The sequence below is a fragment of the Aspergillus piperis genome (genome assembly GCF_003184755.1).
Source record: "Aspergillus piperis CBS 112811 unplaced genomic scaffold BO85scaffold_12, whole genome shotgun sequence".
Taxonomy (NCBI): Eukaryota; Fungi; Ascomycota; class Eurotiomycetes; order Eurotiales; family Aspergillaceae; genus Aspergillus; species Aspergillus piperis.
Genome location: NW_020291602.1, coordinates 350,151 through 368,975, shown reverse-complemented (window position 1 = coordinate 368,975; position 18,825 = coordinate 350,151). Strand labels below are relative to the sequence as shown.

Genomic DNA, 18,825 nt, shown 5'->3' with positions numbered 1-18,825 from the left:
TGAGATGGTGGGGGAGATTTGCCGTTAGCAGCACAGGAAGAGGCCGTCCTAAGCCTTTCAAAGGAGAGTTCCGTCACATAGGAAGTTTTTGTATTACTGTAAGATTTGCATTGTTGACATGCAAAGGATAAAAAGTATATCTACACGGATACTGCCGTTCTGGTCATCCGAACACTCTAAACACAGGGTGACACGCAAGGACATGATGGTCTATTCTTCCGGGGTATCGAGCAATCCCAAACTCCAGATCTCTTCCAGAGATACTGTGGAGTGTGAATATGAGAGGAAAGAGAAACATTGAAGGGAAAGAGAAAGAGAAGTAAAGAGAGGTGGACAAGAAGAGGGAAAGGAAAAGCAAAAGAGTGAAAGAAAAGAAAAAAAAGGAATTACAAGAAAATTAAAAAGGGCCCACAGCCGGAAGGTTTCCGTCTTCGCTGACCAGGCGCAGACATGGCCAGTAACCTCCGTGCTGAAGGCATAAGTGCGCCGATGAAAGGGACGAAGTTTGAGTCGAATATGCCAGATCAATGTACCCGCCATTGAATCGAAGCTGCGTTAGGTAGCCCACAGCGTATTCTGCCCAGTAGCAGCTTTCCCAGGTACGTTCCTTTGGATCGTCATTGGAGAGGGGGGTACCATTTATTCGGCATCCTTGATTTGGTGCTTGACTTGAATGGCCCATTTCATCTGCCCCTGGGTTTCTTGCAGCGCAGCAAGGGCCGCATTGATTTTGGCCTCACCCTCACGTCCGCTTTCAATCAGGGATCTCAGTTCTTCGTCCTGGGTGCGTTTGTAGGCTTCGTACTCGGCGAAGAGGGCCTCGAACTTCTGCCTGCTGCTCTCAAGCTCACGATCCTTCTCGGCCATCAGTTCGTCCAGGCGCTCTACATGCGTGTCTTTTTCGTCACTTCGTTTCTTCAAAGCGACAAAATCATCCCGGAGCACCTTGAGCTTCTTCAGATGTTCGGCCCGTTCCCGTTGTCCGGTCTTCGCCAGCACATCATACTGAGTTCGAGAATGATGAGAGATCTCTTGGAGCTCGGCGCATTTCCGATGAAAATCGTCTCGAGCTTCATCCATCAATTGAGTCGTCTTCCGAGCCTCTCCCTCAGCATGAGATCTCCGGTCTTTTTCGCCTTGAATTTCCAACCGAAGCTCTTCGATTTTCTTATCCTTCCGTGAAATCGAGTGTAAATTGGTCTCATTCGCTTGTTCGAGATTGCGGAGTCGTTCGGTCATATTCTGGACCTGGATCTTGAACGCGTCGTTCATTCGCTGGGTCTCCTCGGCCCTCGAGCGATAGACGCTACAATCGCGGGTCAAACGCGCAACCTCCTCCTGTAGATTGTGTATCACCCGTCCCGACTTTCCCGTCGCTGCGTGGCCGACGGCGGATGACCATTCGGTTGCCGGAACATCACCAGATATGGAATTGTGGATACCGTTCGTGCCGTTCGGTGAGGGGGTAACTACCGTTTCTACACACGTGCACACGAATTAGCTGGGGTCGAGGGCATGGGAAAGGGGGAGGGGGGCGGAGATGCTTACCTGTGGATGACTCTTCCGCAGCGGATGCCTTCTGTCGCTCCGGGGTACCAATTTCAAAGAGGCCATTGTACTGATGCATGTTCAATTCCGTTTCCACATGTGGTAAGCTCACACGAGGCGCTCGTTGGGGATCTGACGTAGGTAGCACAAGCATGTCCGAGTCAGCATTTTTTGTTCCTGCCTTAGGGGACTTCTTGACCCGACCGAATCGGGCCATTCCGAGCAAAGCGGATAGGGTTGGAATGTTGGCTAAAAGGCAGAATAACCGCAAAGGGCAATGCGACAATGAAGGGAACGGAGTAGGTATCCAAGCAGCAACCTACTCCCTTGGGAGGGGAGGAAGGAAGACCACGTAGGATGCCACTCCGTAGCCGGAGTTGGGGCCGCAGCAAGGAGCAAGCCAGCAACTTAAATCGACAAAACGAACACCGCCAATGACAATAACTGAATTGTACAAAAGCAAATCAAGGGCGAGATACTAGTAGATCTAGTAGTCAAAGGTGCGCCCGCAAACTTTCTGACCCCGGAATTGACAAACGAGCACGTCGCGGGGAAGATTGGGAACTTAAGTGGCAGATGATGATAGGGATGCATGGAAAGGCACAAAATGACGAGAAAGAAGGGGAAGAAAAAGCGCAGCACATACCACGAAGTGGATCAATGCTTGTTTGCAGATCTGCAGCACGAATATTATTATTGTGATGAGGATTAGAATGGTGCTTATTCATCGCCGAGACATCAGAAAAAAATCCGAGATTGCGGTGGAAGAAGTTGAACTCGATGGATGCAGAAGCAAAGGCGGCAAGTGCTGAAACAAGTAGACAATGACAGGGTCTGGGTCACTCTCAACGCACCTAAATGTACTATTTTACCCGCTGATCCGCGTCGACAGCAGCACGAACCATAAACTCGCGCAACTGGGTGAATATCGTAGGGTTCACAGGAGACGAGAGGCTGAGTGATATATATATATATATATAGTATCAACTACTAAGTATGGATAGTGATAAGGGAGGGGCAGTAGTAGTATGGTTAATCGGTGCAGTCGAGTACTACCGAGAGTTTGAAAGGGAATGACCGGTGGTGACTCTGTCAGTTGCGAGTAGAAATAAATATTTTCTGGGAAGATGAGAGAGATCCCCGCACTTAATAAAGATGCAGCCGGAACTGCTGGGCAGCAAAAAAGAAAAGAAGGCACTAATAGGGATCGAGATGTCTGATGATGTGAGGTGTCTGCCTGGCAGCAAAAGAACAATAATAATAATAATAATAATAATTAAATGAATAAGATGAATTAAGAATAGTAGCGCCCGACCTGGGACTGCCGCCGCTAACCACGGCCGCTAGAAGCAAAACCTTGTCCTTCGGATCCAATCCCCTCTGTTCGCCTCCCCCCATCGATCTTCCTACTTGAAACAATCCAGCCTCACTGTCAATTATGACTTGTAGGAACAGTCCGATTGATGATGCGAACAATTTCACCCAACTCCAGACCTGTAATCAGTTCAACGATTGGCTAGTGGACATTATACCTGACATAATAAACTCGTTGTTTGCTATTGGCTACACTAACTAGAAGTTGGCTATCGAAAACCCTTTTTGAAGGGAAACCCCCATCACTCGTAATATCCAAACGAACCTATTCCCGCCTTCAGATATCGTCTCACGCCTGACCGTTCAAAAACCCATAATCGTGAAATCTTATTATATACAAAGGAAATCTGACCAAAGGAGCGACTCACACCAAGGAAAAGTAAAGGTAAGGATGGGACGGTTTCGAAAAAGAAAAGAACCATATGAATAGAAATTTTGTCGTGATGACTGAGGCCAACATAACTGGCAGTTCCCGAACCTCAGAACTGAAATAGACGATTAAATCCCAATGCTCATGCTACCTACTGAGGACTTCGGTCCTCCCACGTCAGATTCAACAGACGAGATAGAAACCCATAGCCACGATGCCAAGGACCAGATCAAGAGAGACCATCTGGAAAGGTGCGCCACCATTCTGCATTGCCGCCGCCATGGCACTCTTGCTGGAAACATTGGAGTTACTGTCGTGGTTGGCATCCAATGTGAAGTTTGTTGTCGCATTGTTGCCAGGCAAAACACTGTTCACTTCATCCCGGGGAGCAGTGTCGGTGGGTGTAGGAGTTGGTGTAGTCTGTGTCTGGGATGCTGTTGTCGTCTCCTGTGTGGAGGTAGTTGAGCTTGCAGCTGAAGTTGCAGCGGTTCTTTCCGAGTCATTGTTCAACGTCACTAGCCCCGAATAGTTTACCTGCCCATCCTGGTCGATCTGAAAGGCATAATCTGAGCCTGGTTCCAGAGAGTTGTCAGGTGTCCAAGTGTAAGAGCCTCCCTTTGCATCTTTGGTCAAGACTTGGACAGTGTCGAGGTCTGCGGCTGCTCCTTTACGCAGGGTGATCGTAACAGGCTAGAAATGTCATCAGCAAAGTGCACCAGAAATACTCAAGGAGTGAAGAAGGGATCGTACAGCATCAGAGTCACTGTCCCAGTTCAAGGTTGTAGGGGCGCCGGCATCAATAGTAGTCGGCCAATGCGTGAAAGCCAAGGCTGCCTGGGCAATCTGGACTTGAGCCAGACACGCCGCAACAGCAACAACTGCCTCTGTAAAGCGCATAGTTGCCGTAGTACCAATGTTTGTAGGTCAGGTATCAGAGAACGAGATGCAGTTTCTCGCAAGCAGCACTGGTTGATGCAAGCCGCTGTCAAAAATGACTCCCCTAGTACTGGTTCACTTCTTCCTGCAAAGATCTCCGCAAGATCTCAGTGAGTTGACACACCTTGGGGATTCCCTAGTAAGTACAGTCACGATGTCCTATACTCACCCTTTTCCGTGTAGAGCTACCGTCCAGAACGTCCAGAAATCGGTGTGGCTCGTACAGAACAGAGATCTCCAGAGGTGTGGATGGCATCAGGGCTGGACGATGGACTTTTATTTCCCTCCTTTACCCGTGCTTTGTTTACCTCCGAGTATGCTAGCATACCAGGAGAAAGGCGCGACAAACATGCCGGCATTGAGCACTAGCATTCCGGCTACGCTGCCCATGACTGGCACAGGTTCATGTGCAGGAATGTAGCCGAAGTACCGAGTCGAGGCTCTACATTCCCCTCCGCGCCTTTCACAAGGGGTGGGACTGTGACAGCCCAACGGCCTATCTTAGCTGGATCTCTCCGAGTTGGCTTGAATACGATCGCGAGATGAAGCAGATATCTATACATTGTCTCAGCAGCACCTGCCCCCATCCGCTTCAAGGGCGGACAAACCGATTACTTTGAGCCGTGTTAGAACTTAGTAAAGTGTCTCGCCACATGTTGAAGTCATCGGAACATTCAAGTATGTGTCCTTCATTCAAATCGTTTCAATATCTCTAGGCTCATGAATTTAGATTTCATTTTGCAAGAGCGAAGGGCGGTTATGTCACGGCTCTACATACTTGTGCATCCCCAACCTGAGGCCGTAATTCCCCAGAAAGTTGCACCATATCGAGTAGTCTATTCTGCCATCCACAGGGGAGGAAAATTAGCTTCGCGTGGTGGGCGGACTTCAAATCTGCAAGGGGTAGATCCCGAGGAACGCGAAGGAACTGTATCGGGTATGGACTGATGGAACATCATCATAACTTCTTCAATCTTTGTCAATCGGGAGTGCAGCATGTGCCGATAGCTCGGTCAGTCTCGGTTTCGCACTCGAATCAATGGTTCTCCGGGAAACTTATCAGAAATCCTCTGGAAATGCCCGATCCCGTAGAAAAGAGAACAGAGACGGGTTCCTGAAGTGAACCAGGGTTCAGAGTTTCCAAAAATATCAAAGACCGAACAATCGTCTGGTTTTCCACGAGAATCGCAACGGTGACACTCGATCCTGATTGTTCGGTTACCGAAAGCGGAAACCAGTTGAGCTTCGTCTGTATCCACATCGATAAACTACGACCTAAACGGTCTGTGAAGATACACTTCCCGATAAGCGATACGTGAAAAGGCACTATCCGGATGCATCCTGTTCTATTCTCTGCTGAAGTTACAGTTGCTTCCACTTTGAACGCCGAGTGGATAGGCTCGTTCCTTCCCTGCGGATAATGGATCCATCCAGCGAACAAGAAAAGCAAGTTAAGACCCCCAGGAGGAAGGACTTTGACTTGACTTGTTCCCTCATTCATTTATGTTCGTTTCTCCGGCCATAAAACTGTAATATTGTTGCCGTCCTATTCCTAGCAAATGACATAGACTGTCCAGTCGCTCGTTAACACCACACTCGTTTCTTAAAAAGTTTCCTTCTCTCGTTTTCAGTTACTCGAGTCTCTTAAAACTGCAATTTGAGAACCATTTCCTTTCTAACCTGGTATCTTCTTTAATGCTGCACTTTCTGCTTGGGATGTTGCACGCGACCTTGCCCGTCTCTCTCAAGCGCAGTGCGTCCTCTTCGCTAGTGTGTGAAGCTGAGCCAGCACAGTCGACCACAAGAACAACAGACCCCAGCATCTCGCAACGGTTCTATCGATCAGTAGAATGTGAAAGCCGACATGAGACAGCCGAGTTCCCCGACCAAACGCTAGAAGAGTCACCTGCTGTGCCGCACCAAGAGTCGCTCGAGCATACACGAGAAACTGCTCTGCATACGCTAGCGCTTTGTCGCAATGTCATTGCTAGCCTCGAAATAACACGACTCAGCAAATCTCGAACCGGGCTACACTACTGGCTGGGCTTCTGGGACCGAATCTATGGCCGACAGTTCTCTCGTTTACTCTCCTCTCGAGTGACCAATACATTAGCCAGGATCGATGCGCTATTTCGTGCAGTCTCCGGAGACCTTCATGAGCTCACACGACGAATGCAACATGCTGTCACCTATGCTACATCGGAGAAAGAAATCCTGCGTCTGCTTGAGCGAATGGAAGACGAAGTCAGTGTACGCCGCAAGCGGAGACGGAAGAAGGCACAGATTATCATGAACAAACTGCGTGCCAGCATCGAAGCAGTCCCTATTAAAGTTACCGATGAGCTTTTCGATGACTTGAAACGCGGCGTGTTTGCCTTGGATGTGTTTTGTGATTACCACCCTGGGGATCCGGAGGCAGAAGAGCATGAACGGCAGGCATTGCAACCGATGAATATGGTGACAGTATCACCGTATCTACAACCGTGGCACGAATCGGCAGCGGCCGGAGCGTATATGCCTCTGTCAGCATACACGGACATCCACCCGGACTGGACGGAGTATGCGGGGGACTGGATGCATAGGGTGGATTATCGCAGTCGGCAACCTCCTCCAAACAATCCTGCGGCGCACCATAGGTAGATCGAGTCTGAATCTGGGTGCGGAATGAAGATAACGGTCCTGGATAGATTTGATCATCTCCTATAGTGGCAGCTCACGGTCAGGTTGACCCATGACACTATTATTGTTCTTATAGATTAGACCGCAAACTATTGTGATTCATGCTTTGATGGCAGATAGATAAACAGTTGAAACTTTTAATAACTTTTCTTTGAACCCATCCGTGTCCCGCCAAATCTAATTATGTACGCTAAAAAATGTCAAGTCTAAGAAAAAAGGGCACAGCCGTAGGAAATAAACAATATATACCTTGCTCATCAAGCAAAATCCCACAATCCTCGGACATAGCTTCCAGGACCGGAATCCTGGCCACCATCCTCCTCCAACAACCGATCGGTAAAAATCCGCCTGGGTATTTGATACTCCACCACCGGCGTCCTCTTGAACGGCTTGTCCTCAGTGCCCAACTCTCCCTGCAACATACCCTGGTAAGTGTAATCCAGGAAATCCTCCAAGTTATAGAACTGTTTCGTGAACTGCTCAGAAATTATGTTCGCGATAGCAGCCACATTGGGATGATAATGAGACTGAAGAGTCTCAATCTCCCATAAACTGCTCTCGATGGCGTTTGTGCGGGTCGGATCGGGCTCAGTAGGATCGAAGGGATCGTCCATGCCTTCTGCTTCTATCTGAGCCTTGAGCCCCTCGTCGCGGATGTTGCGGTGCATCATGAAGGCGCAGGTCGGGTGTTCTTTGAGGAGGTTGTACATGAAGGGAACGATGGCCACGATGGCAGTGGGGGGCGCGTTGAGAGAGAGGCGAGAAAGACGCTTGAGGAAGCTTGCGATCAGGGCGGCGGGCAAGTGGGTAGAGGCGAGGAAGGTGTTCATGAGGCGGAAGAAGCGGGAGCGGTGCTTGGAGTGGAGGAGGTCGGCGTCGAGGAGCGAGTAGAGCTTTTGGTAGAATTGGGGGTAGTCGAGGTTCTTTTCTTGGATGAGGTAGAAGAGACCCGAGAGGGCGAGGAGAGAGGTGGCTCCTCCGACGTTGTAGGAGTCTGTTAAGAAGTCCATGAGGAGTTCGGGGCGGTTGAACCACGGCTCGATGTTGTGGACCATGATGCGCAGGAGGGTTTTACGCTGCGATTGGGAGAGATTGTTGCGCAGGATGGCGAGCCAGGCGTCTTGGGCTCGTTTCTTGTGCGAGTTCACGGAAAGGACCTTTTTGTTTTGCTTGCTGGATTCCGTGTAGAAGCTTTCGAATTCGTGCTCCGCGCCGGGTACGGAATCGCATGCTGAGAGGATGGAGATTAGGACGTCGAGGGTCTCGGATGGTTGTTCGGTGTCTGCGTATTCGCTGTTGTATTGTGTCAGTGGATGTGGATTGGTGTGGATTTTTCTTGGTTATGTGCAAGTGGAAACGTACGCAAGTTGCATGAACGTGTAGTACCGCACGTCTTCGAATTCCTTTGCCTTCTCGATAAATTCGGAGAGCACCGCTTGTCCATTCTGGGATTCAACAACCGCCTCGAAAACTCCCTTGAACAAACCCGATGTCCATTCCTGAGTGTTGTCGCCGGGGAGGTGGGTAGCACGTTCGTTGATGAGGCAGAGGCACAAGGTCAAGGCGCTGATCTGCTGGGGGTTAGTACCGTACGAATTTGTCCAGTTGGGGGAGATACGGACCTGAGAAGAAGAGTCGCATTCGCGAATGATAGACAGCAAGAGCTTCTGGTACTCCCGGCAGCGTTCCTTCAACCAAGCTACAATGATTTTCTCATTCTCTGCGGCGCGGCTGGTCTCCGTCAAGTTTCCACCAGCGATCAATCGGCTGAAAACCCGGCAAAGGGCCACGGCAACAGCCATGTTCGGTTTCGACGAGCCAACGACATTGAGCATGGAAATCAGGGTCGCAATGTTGTTGTAGTATTTTCGCGACTCGGAAATTTGGTCCTCCAGCTGCTGGATATCGGCAATCGCATTGGGGCTCTCGGACTCAGCGACTGCGCGGCGCTTGGAGGAGGGAACGGCGCTCGACTTGACATTTTTCCTCTTCTTAGAGGTGACGGCTGCAGTTGTAGGGGCAGGCATGGTCGATAGAACTGCAGATATCGCGCAAAATCGGGGAGACTTGACCGACAGGCAGCACAGCAGTTCCGACATCAACCATGAATTTTTGGAGATCCCTCGGTTAGCGGTTTTTCCGCCCACTGGCGCTAAGCCCGAGCGGGTTAGAGTCTTCCGCACCGTCCCAACCGCCATCCCGACCTCAGTCTCCTCATTTCCGTTCATCCATCACATCCTGTCAAGGTCTGAACACTGCTACAATGGCTTCGCGTTTGGCTAAGAGCGCCCTTGGTATGCCGAACTAGGCTCTTTTCGGCTTGCTTTATCAACTGGCTATGATTGTTAACGCCCCCTAGGTGCTGCCCGGCTCCGGCCGACCCTTCCCACGCGCAACGTCGCTCCCATCACTGCCACCTTGACCGCGTCTCGCTCGGCCTCCAACGTTCCCACCGAGGACCCCAAGAAGAAGGCTCAGTCCATCATCGATGCTCTTCCCGGCAACTCCCTGGTCTCCAAGACCGCCGTCCTCTCTGCCGCTGCCGGTATCTCCATCGCTGCCATCAGCAACGAGCTCTATGTTATGAACGAGGAAACCGTTGCTGCTTTCTGTCTTCTCAGCGTCTTCACTGCCGTTGCCAAGTACGGTGGTCCTGCTTACCGTGAGTGGGCTGAGGGTCAGGTTCAGAAGCACAAGGACATCCTGAACGCTGCCCGTGCCGACCACACCAACGCCGTTAAGCAGCGTATGGAGAACGTTCAGGAGCTCTCCAGCGTTGTTGAGCTCACCAAGCAGCTGTTCGCTGTTTCCAAGGTACATTCAGATCCTTTCCACACTCATCCGATCCAAATATTATCGGGTTAGCGGATACAGGAAGCTAACGGTACGTACAGGAAACCGCTCAGCTTGAGGCCCAGGCCTACGAGCTTGAGCAGCGCACTGCTCTGGCTGCCGAGGCCAAGCAGGTTCTCGACTCCTGGGTTCGCTACGAGGGCCAGGTTAAGCAGCGCCAGCAGCGTGAGCTTGCCGAGAGCGTCATCGGCAAGATCCAGAAGGAGCTTGAGAACCCCAAGGTTCTCCAGCAGATCCTTCAGCAGAGCGTTGCCGATGTTGAGCGTAAGTGGACCACATGTGTGCCGCATGATTTTTGATACGATGCTTACAATTACTTTAGGTATCATGTCCTCCAAGGCCCAGTAAATGGACTAGCATGAATAGCCCCGCCGTCAGCCTATGTACAAATTAAAGATCTTTCCTGTTGTCGTTAGACATACCAATACCAAATGTGGTCAGTTTAAGAGACGTGTAGCCGAGTAGCTAGACCTAAATCTCTCGGTCTAAATTCAGTATTGATCTAGATGGTTGAATTTGTACATTCTCCCGTCATTTTGCCGTTGAGAAATATGTTTCGCACCAAACTGTAATTCCACGTAGTTGAACACTTCTACCATCCAATATACTATGCTATTACTTACTACATACTAGGCTTGTATTACATGCCTCTGCTATTCGGCAGTTGAATCATGGGGTGGCTTCAGGGTGACTGTTTTGGGATTATGCCTTTTGTTTGATATGATGCATCAACAAGCCAACACTGCGGTGGAGTAGCTGGGCTGTGCCCTGCAGGGCTGACGAAAGCCCTCTGCTGACGACAGTCTTCAATATCTTTATCAATATCTTTATCAATAAATCCGTCTTCTTTCTTCTACTGGGTCATGAAACCCCTACAACTGCGGTTGTGGTTGTTGGAGGGAACAATGAGGGACGCTCTTTCAGTTGCCGGGAATTCATCAATCAGGACATTAACCAGGGGTTTCGTGTGGAGCATCCACAACTACCAGCGCCATCAATTCACAACGCTCGTCCAGCAGCGTCAAACCAATCAGCCAGGCGCAGTTGCTTGAGTCTTTATGTGTGACATGACAAGATGAAGAAATTGCCGCCGCGGAGGCCAAGACACCAGCCAAACCACGGTTTGGCTGTGATTTAAGGAACGATAAAAATAACCATGACAGGCAATCCATCATCAAACAAAGTTCACAGCCTCGACTCAGCGCCTGTGCCCTGCCACCATCCTTGTATACGGCTGAAGCGTCTGTTATTTCAAGCCCTGATTCCCTTTCACCAACTGTCTCCTCCGATTCCTTTCCTCATCATCTTCTCCCCATTTTCTTTACGGTTGTGGCGCTGAGTATCCACCCTCCGCGATAAGCCGCCGCGCAACGATGCCGCTCCGCGAGATACTTCACAAGAAGGACGCCCTCAACAACACGGCCGACCACTATGCGTCTGGTGCCGTTCCCACGACCTCCGGGAGGAATGTGCCTCAGATTACCTTCATTCGAACCGACACAACCTCCCAAGAAGTGATTCGTCCGCCTGTCTTCGACGGAGATGCCGATCACCCCGACGATCGATATCTAGAACCCGTTCCTCCTTCTCCTTCGCATCGCAAATCGTTGAATCCGTTCCGTCGCTCGCGTGCTCCCTCAGAGTCTTCGGGTACAAGTTCACCAACGCGCCCGCGCGGAGAAAGACGGCTGACGCACTTGCTGCACTTGGATCGCTCGGGGTCGCGGAATTCCAGCTCGTCATCAGTCAACGTCCCATCCGACCTTCCGCAGATAAATTGTGATAGAGGCGATGAGCAAGAAAGGGAGGCACAATGGGAGAAGAGGGCCACGATGCTAGCACAGCGCAGCCCGCAAGCCGGAGCTTCGTGTCTGTCGCCTACTTCGCCGACAGGCTTCGGATTGGATGGCGCGCCATCGAGGTCGCGGAGTTCTAGTCGGAGCCGCATAAACGATCCAGAAGGGGATGTAAGTGGTCAGATTGCATTGTTCTCAATGCATTTTATCTAATTGTGGCATAGATCAATGTACAAGAAGCGATCCGACTTCATGAAGCTGGAGGTATGGGCATAACTTGGGGTTCGGCTGTCCGCTTGCTCAGTCACTTACACCTGGTGTACAGAACTCGAACGGTCGACAAAGATGTTTGAGCACCTGGCGGACCCTAACGGTGCCAACAATGCACTCAGTCAAGTGCTCTATGGGCTAGCGCTCCGGTAAGTAGCAACCGTACCTTTGTTGAGCTCCATTTACGCCCGACTCTTATCGTTGTCTGCGTATTCGATGAACACTATTGCTACGTGATACTGACTTGGGCTTGATATAGACATGGTTGGGGCTGCTCGCCAGATCCTGATAGAGCCGTCATGTATCTCTCGGCCGCAGCGTCCAACTCGGCATCAATAGAGTCTCAGGCGCTCCAGGCCGGCATCAAGAAGGGCGGATCTGCCAAGGGAGAGCTAGTGTTGGCTATTTTCGAGCTGGGAAACTGCTTCCGTAATGGCTGGGGCGTCAAGAAAGACCCAGTCGCAGCGCGACAATACTTTGAAACGGCAGCCAACCTGGGTGATACCGACGCGATGAACGAGGTTGCTTGGTGCTACCTAGAAGGGTTTGGCGGGAAAAAGGACAAGGTTAGTGTTGTTTGCGTAATGGTTCATTCGTGATGATTATCGCAACATGATCTGCCCGTGTCCTGAGGGCCTCGCAGCTCGGGCATCAATGCCTGAAGCCCGCATCACTCTTTGGATCCATCGGTGCTATCTGATCATCTGTATGAGCAGTTGACTGACTTGCAACGCCATGTACTAGTTTACGGCCGCCAAATACTACCGATTGGCCGAAGAGAAAGGCAACAAATTAGTGGGAAATTCCTGGTATGTTAAATTATCCCTATTCAGCGTCGTATTTTCATTGTTTGATGCCCATTTCTGGGTCCTCCACGGGGCCAGTGTGATGAGCAATGCCTCAGACCCCAGCGCTCTGCACCCGGCTCTCCTCACTTGCTGGTGTTGTTGCGGGATGCATTGATAGGCGCTCGGAGTTTCCGCTTCCCTGCGCCATGCAAACCAGCGTCACGCTCTCCGCCAACCACAGCCCCATTCCCCCCCATCAGCGGGTTTCTGGAGTTTAGGCTGACATGATCTTGTTCAACGACAGGATATGGAAGGACAAGTACAACCCGCACTGAACCGCTAGGGCTGTGTACCTGCTGTTTCTAGTTACTACGACCTTTCATCCGTACCGTCCCATCAGATGACGATTGCGTTTTGGACCGAGCTGAAGCAAGGCTAGAATGCTTCCACCTTCTCAGCCGGCTTCTTGCGGCCCAGACGTCCTTCTCCTTCCCACTTCGTATCCCAGCTCTGGGACACAGACCTCCTTACCTACTACCTTTTGCCGATTAATTTTCTTCCATTCTTCGCTACCATCACCATGAAGGGAACGGCAATGATGATGACCCAAGCATCCAGCCTCATCTTTTTTCCTTACTGACACCCAATCTCAGAGCGTACTTTTGCTTGCTTCCCTTCCCCCGGATGTTCATACTACTTCCTTTCTTGGACTTTTCTTCTAATGTTACATTACATGCATACATACCCACTCTGCCTGTGCCACATCCACCAAAGCAGAGCAAATAATCGCTATCATTATACCATACCCACCCCCATTTCCTCTTTTGTCTCCTCTCAGGACCCACAAAGTACCTTGCATTGAGTAACGTGTATGTGCATGGCATAACATCGCTTCGCATCATGTTGTTTGCGTCCGTGGGCTTGCATGGTCCCAGTAACATACATTACTTTAGACTCACCCGTCACGTTGCATATTTCAAACTACAAGGTAGACCACTACTAGGGTAGGTAAGTAGGTAGGAAGGTACGTAGTACTATTTACTTCCTGAACAAAATGCATCAATTAACCAATAATACATTATAATACATGATGACATGAGGTACGCACATATAGTCCACCCAAATAAGCATAGTAAATAAAAAAATAGTAATCAAGAAAGTTATACCCATTTCCATGATATCATCAATGAGGTTCGTGTCGAGTGTCGTTCAGGGTGTATTATTTGGTAGCTCCTCTCTCTCTCTCTTTGAAGCTTTGCAGATTCGATTCAAAGAAGGAAGATTTGGGATTTTTTTCCTGTTCAATGAGAGAGAAAACGGGTAAGGAGAGTAGGATTGGATGAACAGGACAGCACAGCCATGTGCAGAATTGTAGCTGGCCAATTGGCTCCGTGGGAATTATTGTTGAGAGTTAAAATGCAGTGTGTTGCGGGAAATGTCTCATTCTGTGTTCTTGAAAGTTTTGTGAAATCGATTCAAGAAGGAGGCTGGAGATGTTCCTCCTTTCAGTGAGATGATTGTTTGTTCTTGAGAAAGAGATTGGACGTGACAAGCGTGTGCTGTTTGACGTTATAGCTGGCCACTTGACTCCGCGCAGCAGCTGTTGTCGAGGTTGATGTGGAGTGGTTTCGCTTAGCGTCGTACTGATGTTTTCTTGGAAGATTATGGAGGCGATTACTGAAGAGAACAAAAAAAATTGATCAACATGAGACCATGCGTTGTATCAAAGTATAGCTGGCCAATTGTTGTTGCTCAACCGCTGTCGAGGTTGATGTGGAGTGTCTTGTACGAGTCATAGTTATGTTGTTCTGGAAAGTCTCCAGAGCTGACTGAAGGAATGAGGTAACCTGACGAGTCTAGTGGATATTGTTTCCTCTGTCGGTTGGATCAGGTTGGAACTGTTATTGGAGTCCCATGTTTCTTTCGTTGTGTTGGAGTAGCACTGTCGGAAGTGTAGGATGGTATGCGAAGGTTTTCTTTTCATCAGAATAGTCTTCTGGGTGTGTGATGGCACAAAGAAGCAGAGTGCAGGAAGCGTTGAAGTTGGCTCTTCTTCCTGTGGTAGGGTGAGCTCGAAATAGTCATGTCTCTTTCGTTGTGCTCAAGTAGTACTGTTGGAAGTGTATTATCAAATGGGCAGATACTCTTTTTACCAGAAGAGTGTTTCTTGGTGAGCTCACAAAGGGGTAGGAAGATGCTTGACTGTTTGGACAGACGACTTTTTCTGTTGGTTGGGTAGACTTGAAATAGTCGTGCGTGCTTTATCGATGTGCTGTAGCGGTAGAAATACTATCGACAGCACGGGGCAATGCTGAACTCTGGGTCATAAGTGTGTTCTTTGTTTCTGCATATCGCAAGTATGAAGAAAGCAAATGCCGAGTAACAGAAAGCACTTTCTATATGGTAAGGGAAGAAGACCTGCGCGTTTTTCGCATCTTTGAGCTTCTTTTTATGTCCGTGCTATCTTTTTCTCCTTACTCACTGACAATGAAGTCTTATATGCGCTCTGACTATCAGCAGGCAGCACGCCATCATCTGATATTATCAGGATGGCTTCTAAAGACCCGGTGTGTCCAAGATAGTTCGTCGTTGTTCCAAGTCACTGGAGTTGTTCAGTTCTTCTCTCCAGGTGAGGCGAACATGTCATTGAGCAGTTTCGCGTTGAAGGAAGGTAGAGGGATTTCCTTTGCTGAATCCTTTGATATAGATGGACCCCATGACAACATGACAGACAGACAGGCGTATAACCCGTCAGTGACCCAGAGAGTATCATTGCCGTGTTCGTACCGTACATGCCATTCTTCGAAAAGTATGTACGTGAACTTCCCCATAAGCAATATGTGAGATGGTCGAGAAGGACACTTAGATATTGTCGGGACTGCAAGCGATAGCTATCCGTGTCGATCTTAAGTTCCTAAGTATTAACTTCCTCGGAATAGTCTGACACAACTGGTATGGCGCGCAATCCTCCATTCTCCTCGACCGGGGGAGTCAAAGCAAATGTTGCTATTATCGCGTCGTTTCAACCCAGTCATGGCCGTCATATTCTTCCAACCACCTACAGGCAGTCGAAGCATTTGTTCCAGGTGCCATCAAGACGAGAGTAGCATCGCATGGAGAAATGAGCCCCGTACATTGGCTTGAGAGCTTTCCCCCGGCGGGCCATTGATTATTTGAAGAGTGATCAAGGTGCTGCTCGACGTGGAACCTTCTATGGAAAGGTACCCGATTTTTGAGAGGAAGATTTGGCTGGTGTTTATATAGGCTAACAGGCGCAAGCCTTCCAGCTCCGCCGGCGCTATATCGGAGAAAGATGTAACTTATCACTTGCCTCCGAAAGTGACTTTTTGCCGGATCTGACTCGTAGCCGTGATTGTACAGCGCCCAGACAGCATTGGCTGATGGTTTTCGCCGCATCCATCACGCATCTGGAGCATCAAAAGCAGGAAAGAACCAGTGACCTTTGTCAGCTGCAGGCATGCAGTGGAAGAATACATTTTAAGCTGGTGATTCCCAGGGAAAATGTTCCGTAGACATACCCTTTGTCTGCTTCGTCTAAGCCTTTCCTTGAACACACCCGGCATTCGGAAAATGATACTCGGGAACAGGAAGATACGATGTTGGACTTAGCGATGTGAACTAGACTGGAGACTTTAAGCTTCGCGTATCAAGCAGACGAAGGCCACTTCGGCTGGTAAATTCCAATGGCGATGAGGTGTGAAGGAATACCGACAACGAGCCACGTCCAACGGCATCAATGCCGGTGCACATGAGAATCGTGCACCAACCTTCACCATCGCTCATGGGAAATATCTCCTTCGGATACAGAAGAAGATTCCTTCTCATCCGGCCATTGTGCTTTCTTTGGCAATGACACGGACTGGCTGATCCCAACAGCTAGGGAGATGCCTGTTTTCGTAATAGTCATATCCAAAGGATAGAAAGGTGACCCAGTAAGATGGCGGAAAATATATGGGGCATGTCAAGGCGGTAAGCTGGCATGAAGCGTTCATAGATGGCCTGTACCTTGGCCATATAAATCATCTTCGGTTGCTCGGTGTGTTACACAAGCGTCCATTGCTCAGAGCGATGTGTTCTGCTGGTCATGAATCGAATCTTGCATAGCGGGAATGAGCCTTCCAAGATATGCACAAGGGCGCGATATGCAACCAATCAAGGGAGATTGCTGTGACATTGTCCTTTGAAGCTCCTAGATTGAGTTGATGTTGCAGGTATCCAAAAACGCTTCATTCGAGGAGTGAAAGATGAGCTGATGTCCCAGAAGCCTTTGAAGTACGTACGCTAGTCCATTAGATATACCAGGTACGTCGTTGCGCATCTTGGCTGTGTTTAACGCGTCGGAGCTTTCGGCAGCACTGATTGAATTCACGTCAAAGGCTTGTTTTCGTGGTTCTCGTTCAAGGCGAAGGCTTTGATGACAGGATGGAGTGGTGTCCATATTCACCAAAGGTTGCTAGAACACGAAGCTGGATTGTTTTTCACATTAAGTGAACCACAGGCCTTGGCCACAGGGAACAAATGGTACTTTCATACCGCCAGACACTGCTCGAGCAGTTGCCAGAGAAAGGTAGTGAGTAAGTGGATGTTAGGCATTTGGTCATCCTATAACTATACCGACTCTTCCCTCTTCTGCGTCACGGACCAATTAGTCTGTTGGTGGAGTGATCACAGAGACAATCACCCAGTCTACTCGTCAGGCAAGAGATAAATTTCACAGTGACGGAGCTTGAAGAAAACCGTCGTATATATATGGCAGATAAAGTTTTTTGCTGCAAGCTCCGTTTCCTCATCAGTAGACGATTTTGACGATTCTAGACGCGTGCAACTCGTCCTGTTGAAATTCATCGTAGAAATGACGCCAAGAACGTGTAAGAAAGTGATTGAATAGCTCATGAATGATTCTTGGAAGACCCCAAGTGTATTCGTTATAATTTATATTCCACAAGCAATTGTATTCTTCGTCACTCTGAGACTGAAGCCATCTAACACTGCTCTTGCTTGGCAGTGATGTGCGAACGATACCCGGCAGGGTGCCTTGGTGAAGCACATTTTGGCGTGCGCTTAGTGGTACATCGATACATTGCATAATTCGATGAAGCTTCCATTGTATGGCTTCTTCAATCATTATAATTTTGATCCTCTGGTATGGAGCGGTTCCCGAAAACGTTGCTTCTTGGCCGGGTTGGAATGCGGTTGATAACCACACCCAGGCTGGAGGTGTTTGTCATTTTGTCGAAAGACAAATACGTATATGGTATATAATGACTTTGAGTCGAAGTATGGCTGCCCAGCTTCCGTATGAGCTTCACAAATCTTTGGGATATCAACATCGCTGGTCATTCCGCAGAAGAGCGAATTCCATGAGGCGCTCTTCGCGGATTGTGGGATTGCGGTTATTAGGTATCCCAAAGGCGCAGTGCAGACGTGTCCATAGTGGGTTCCTTTTCTTTGTAGGAGGCACGAAGCCTGAGCCGGTGATTTTGTAAAGAATGACGCCCCGGCACGCACCAATGACTCAGGGGATGTATCTCCTCTCTCATTCGTCTTGTGGAACAACACTACCGTATGTGATAGGGGCTTAGTACACTTCGTCATGCCCGATGGTATCGCGCACAAGATCGGATACGATATTCGTCAGCGAATGTGAAAGAATGTAGGTTTTGGTTGTGTGTGAAGCTGATTGGGCATGACGGGTCCAAGAAGAGATGGGGAGAACCACTTGTCGAACCCCACCCTAACGATGGGTGTAACTGGTTTGTTTTTACCGAGTTGGAAGCGAGTTCCTGCCATAGGTTGCAGAGAATGATGATGTGCTGTTCCTTGGATATTTCCTGGAGAGCGACCACAATTCCAAGCCAACATCTTCTCCCTCGTTTCTCGTAGCTCCGAGGAGATACATCAGCCTTCTATCCTCTGGTGAGTCACATTGATAACAGATCTTGTTTGTATCAGGAGCGAAAGCCGCAGGCACAAGTTCCTCATTGTAATAAGCCCATCCGCCGTATTCGTGAAGAGGGTTTGTGGGAAGAGGAGGATGAGGTCATGCTGTAGGTTTCACCGCGGTATGAGCAAAGAGAAATATGGTTTCAATGTCAGCCTTGGGTGCCGCAGGTTAGAGATTGGGGTGAGTGGAAGATGGAGAAATCTTTGCGAGGGTAGGCCTCCGTATTGCTTCTAAATAGGATTCAGG

General features: G+C 49.3%; 8 protein-coding genes across 8 annotated transcripts; 4 read left to right on the top strand and 4 right to left on the bottom strand.

Annotated features, from left to right (window-relative positions):
• Nucleotides 1–639: 639 nt before the first annotated feature.
• Nucleotides 640–1,765, bottom strand: BO85DRAFT_374751 (uncharacterized protein; the record flags this gene model as incomplete). The annotated part of the gene is made up of 2 exons (XM_025656142.1): nt 640–1,478; nt 1,549–1,765. The coding sequence occupies 2 exons, from the start codon at nt 1,763–1,765 to the stop codon at nt 640–642; spliced, it is 1,056 nt and encodes a 351-aa protein (XP_025514367.1).
• Nucleotides 1,766–3,299: 1,534 nt separating this feature from the next.
• BO85DRAFT_50132 (GPI anchored serine-threonine rich family protein) lies at nt 3,300–4,397 on the bottom strand. The gene is made up of 2 exons (XM_025664168.1): nt 4,043–4,397; nt 3,300–3,982 (listed from the first exon to the last, which is right to left on the bottom strand). The coding sequence occupies exons 1-2, from the start codon at nt 4,187–4,189 to the stop codon at nt 3,476–3,478; spliced, it is 654 nt and encodes a 217-aa protein (XP_025514366.1). The 5' UTR covers nt 4,190–4,397; the 3' UTR covers nt 3,300–3,475.
• An 822-nt stretch (nt 4,398–5,219) lies between these two features.
• Nucleotides 5,220–5,745, bottom strand: BO85DRAFT_450454 (uncharacterized protein). The gene has a single exon (XM_025660378.1). The coding sequence runs from the start codon at nt 5,727–5,729 to the stop codon at nt 5,265–5,267; it is 465 nt and encodes a 154-aa protein (XP_025514365.1). The 5' UTR covers nt 5,730–5,745; the 3' UTR covers nt 5,220–5,264.
• A 199-nt stretch (nt 5,746–5,944) lies between these two features.
• Nucleotides 5,945–6,868, top strand: BO85DRAFT_374879 (uncharacterized protein; the record flags this gene model as incomplete). The annotated part of the gene is made up of 1 exon (XM_025656145.1): nt 5,945–6,868. The coding sequence occupies one exon, from the start codon at nt 5,945–5,947 to the stop codon at nt 6,866–6,868; it is 924 nt and encodes a 307-aa protein (XP_025514364.1).
• A 118-nt stretch (nt 6,869–6,986) lies between these two features.
• On the bottom strand, nt 6,987–8,984 carry noc4 (ribosome biosynthesis protein NOC4). Its single transcript, XM_025657109.1, has 3 exons — nt 8,530–8,984; nt 8,270–8,478; nt 6,987–8,200 (listed from the first exon to the last, which is right to left on the bottom strand). The coding sequence occupies exons 1-3, from the start codon at nt 8,932–8,934 to the stop codon at nt 7,165–7,167; spliced, it is 1,650 nt and encodes a 549-aa protein (XP_025514363.1). The 5' UTR covers nt 8,935–8,984; the 3' UTR covers nt 6,987–7,164.
• Nucleotides 8,985–9,152: 168 nt separating this feature from the next.
• On the top strand, nt 9,153–10,188 carry atp4 (F1F0 ATP synthase subunit 4). Its single transcript, XM_025657108.1, has 3 exons — nt 9,153–9,201; nt 9,267–9,721; nt 9,802–10,188. The coding sequence occupies exons 1-3, from the start codon at nt 9,171–9,173 to the stop codon at nt 10,057–10,059; spliced, it is 744 nt and encodes a 247-aa protein (XP_025514362.1). The 5' UTR covers nt 9,153–9,170; the 3' UTR covers nt 10,060–10,188.
• Nucleotides 10,189–11,034: 846 nt separating this feature from the next.
• On the top strand, nt 11,035–13,303 carry BO85DRAFT_49928 (tetratricopeptide repeat protein). Its single transcript, XM_025664066.1, has 6 exons — nt 11,035–11,727; nt 11,781–11,820; nt 11,882–11,975; nt 12,086–12,392; nt 12,571–12,635; nt 13,268–13,303. Coding segments are annotated over exons 1-6 (1,101 nt in total). The 5' UTR covers nt 11,035–11,133; the 3' UTR covers nt 13,269–13,303.
• A 1,503-nt stretch (nt 13,304–14,806) lies between these two features.
• Nucleotides 14,807–15,541, top strand: BO85DRAFT_49931 (uncharacterized protein). Its single transcript, XM_025664069.1, has one exon. It carries the CDS (start codon nt 15,015–15,017, stop codon nt 15,456–15,458), a length of 444 nt encoding a protein of 147 aa, XP_025514360.1. The 5' UTR covers nt 14,807–15,014; the 3' UTR covers nt 15,459–15,541.
• The last annotated feature ends 3,284 nt before the right edge of the window (nt 15,542–18,825 follow it).

Coding starts and splice junctions, on each gene's coding strand:
- BO85DRAFT_49931 (XM_025664069.1), top strand. CDS start 15,015: ATGGTAAGGGAAGAAGACCTGCGCGTTTTTCGCATCTTTGAGCTTCTT.
- BO85DRAFT_450454 (XM_025660378.1), bottom strand. CDS start 5,729: ATGAATGAGGGAACAAGTCAAGTCAAAGTCCTTCCTCCTGGGGGTCTT.
- BO85DRAFT_50132 (XM_025664168.1), bottom strand. CDS start 4,189: ATGCGCTTTACAGAGGCAGTTGTTGCTGTTGCGGCGTGTCTGGCTCAA. Junction 3,983..4,042: donor GGGACAGTGACTCTGATGCT/GTACGATCCCTT, acceptor TGACATTTCTAG/CCTGTTACGATCACCCTGCG.
- atp4 (XM_025657108.1), top strand. CDS start 9,171: ATGGCTTCGCGTTTGGCTAAGAGCGCCCTTG. Junction 9,202..9,266: donor TTTGGCTAAGAGCGCCCTTG/GTATGCCGAACT, acceptor AACGCCCCCTAG/GTGCTGCCCGGCTCCGGCCG. Junction 9,722..9,801: donor AGCTGTTCGCTGTTTCCAAG/GTACATTCAGAT, acceptor CGGTACGTACAG/GAAACCGCTCAGCTTGAGGC.
- noc4 (XM_025657109.1), bottom strand. CDS start 8,934: ATGCCTGCCCCTACAACTGCAGCCGTCACCTCTAAGAAGAGGAAAAAT. Junction 8,479..8,529: donor AATGCGACTCTTCTTCTCAG/GTCCGTATCTCC, acceptor AACCCCCAGCAG/ATCAGCGCCTTGACCTTGTG. Junction 8,201..8,269: donor TACACGTTCATGCAACTTGC/GTACGTTTCCAC, acceptor ACAATACAACAG/CGAATACGCAGACACCGAAC.
- BO85DRAFT_49928 (XM_025664066.1), top strand. CDS start 11,134: ATGCCGCTCCGCGAGATACTTCACAAGAAGGACGCCCTCAACAACACG. Junction 11,976..12,085: donor CTCTATGGGCTAGCGCTCCG/GTAAGTAGCAAC, acceptor GGCTTGATATAG/ACATGGTTGGGGCTGCTCGC. Junction 12,393..12,570: donor TTGGCGGGAAAAAGGACAAG/GTTAGTGTTGTT, acceptor GCCATGTACTAG/TTTACGGCCGCCAAATACTA.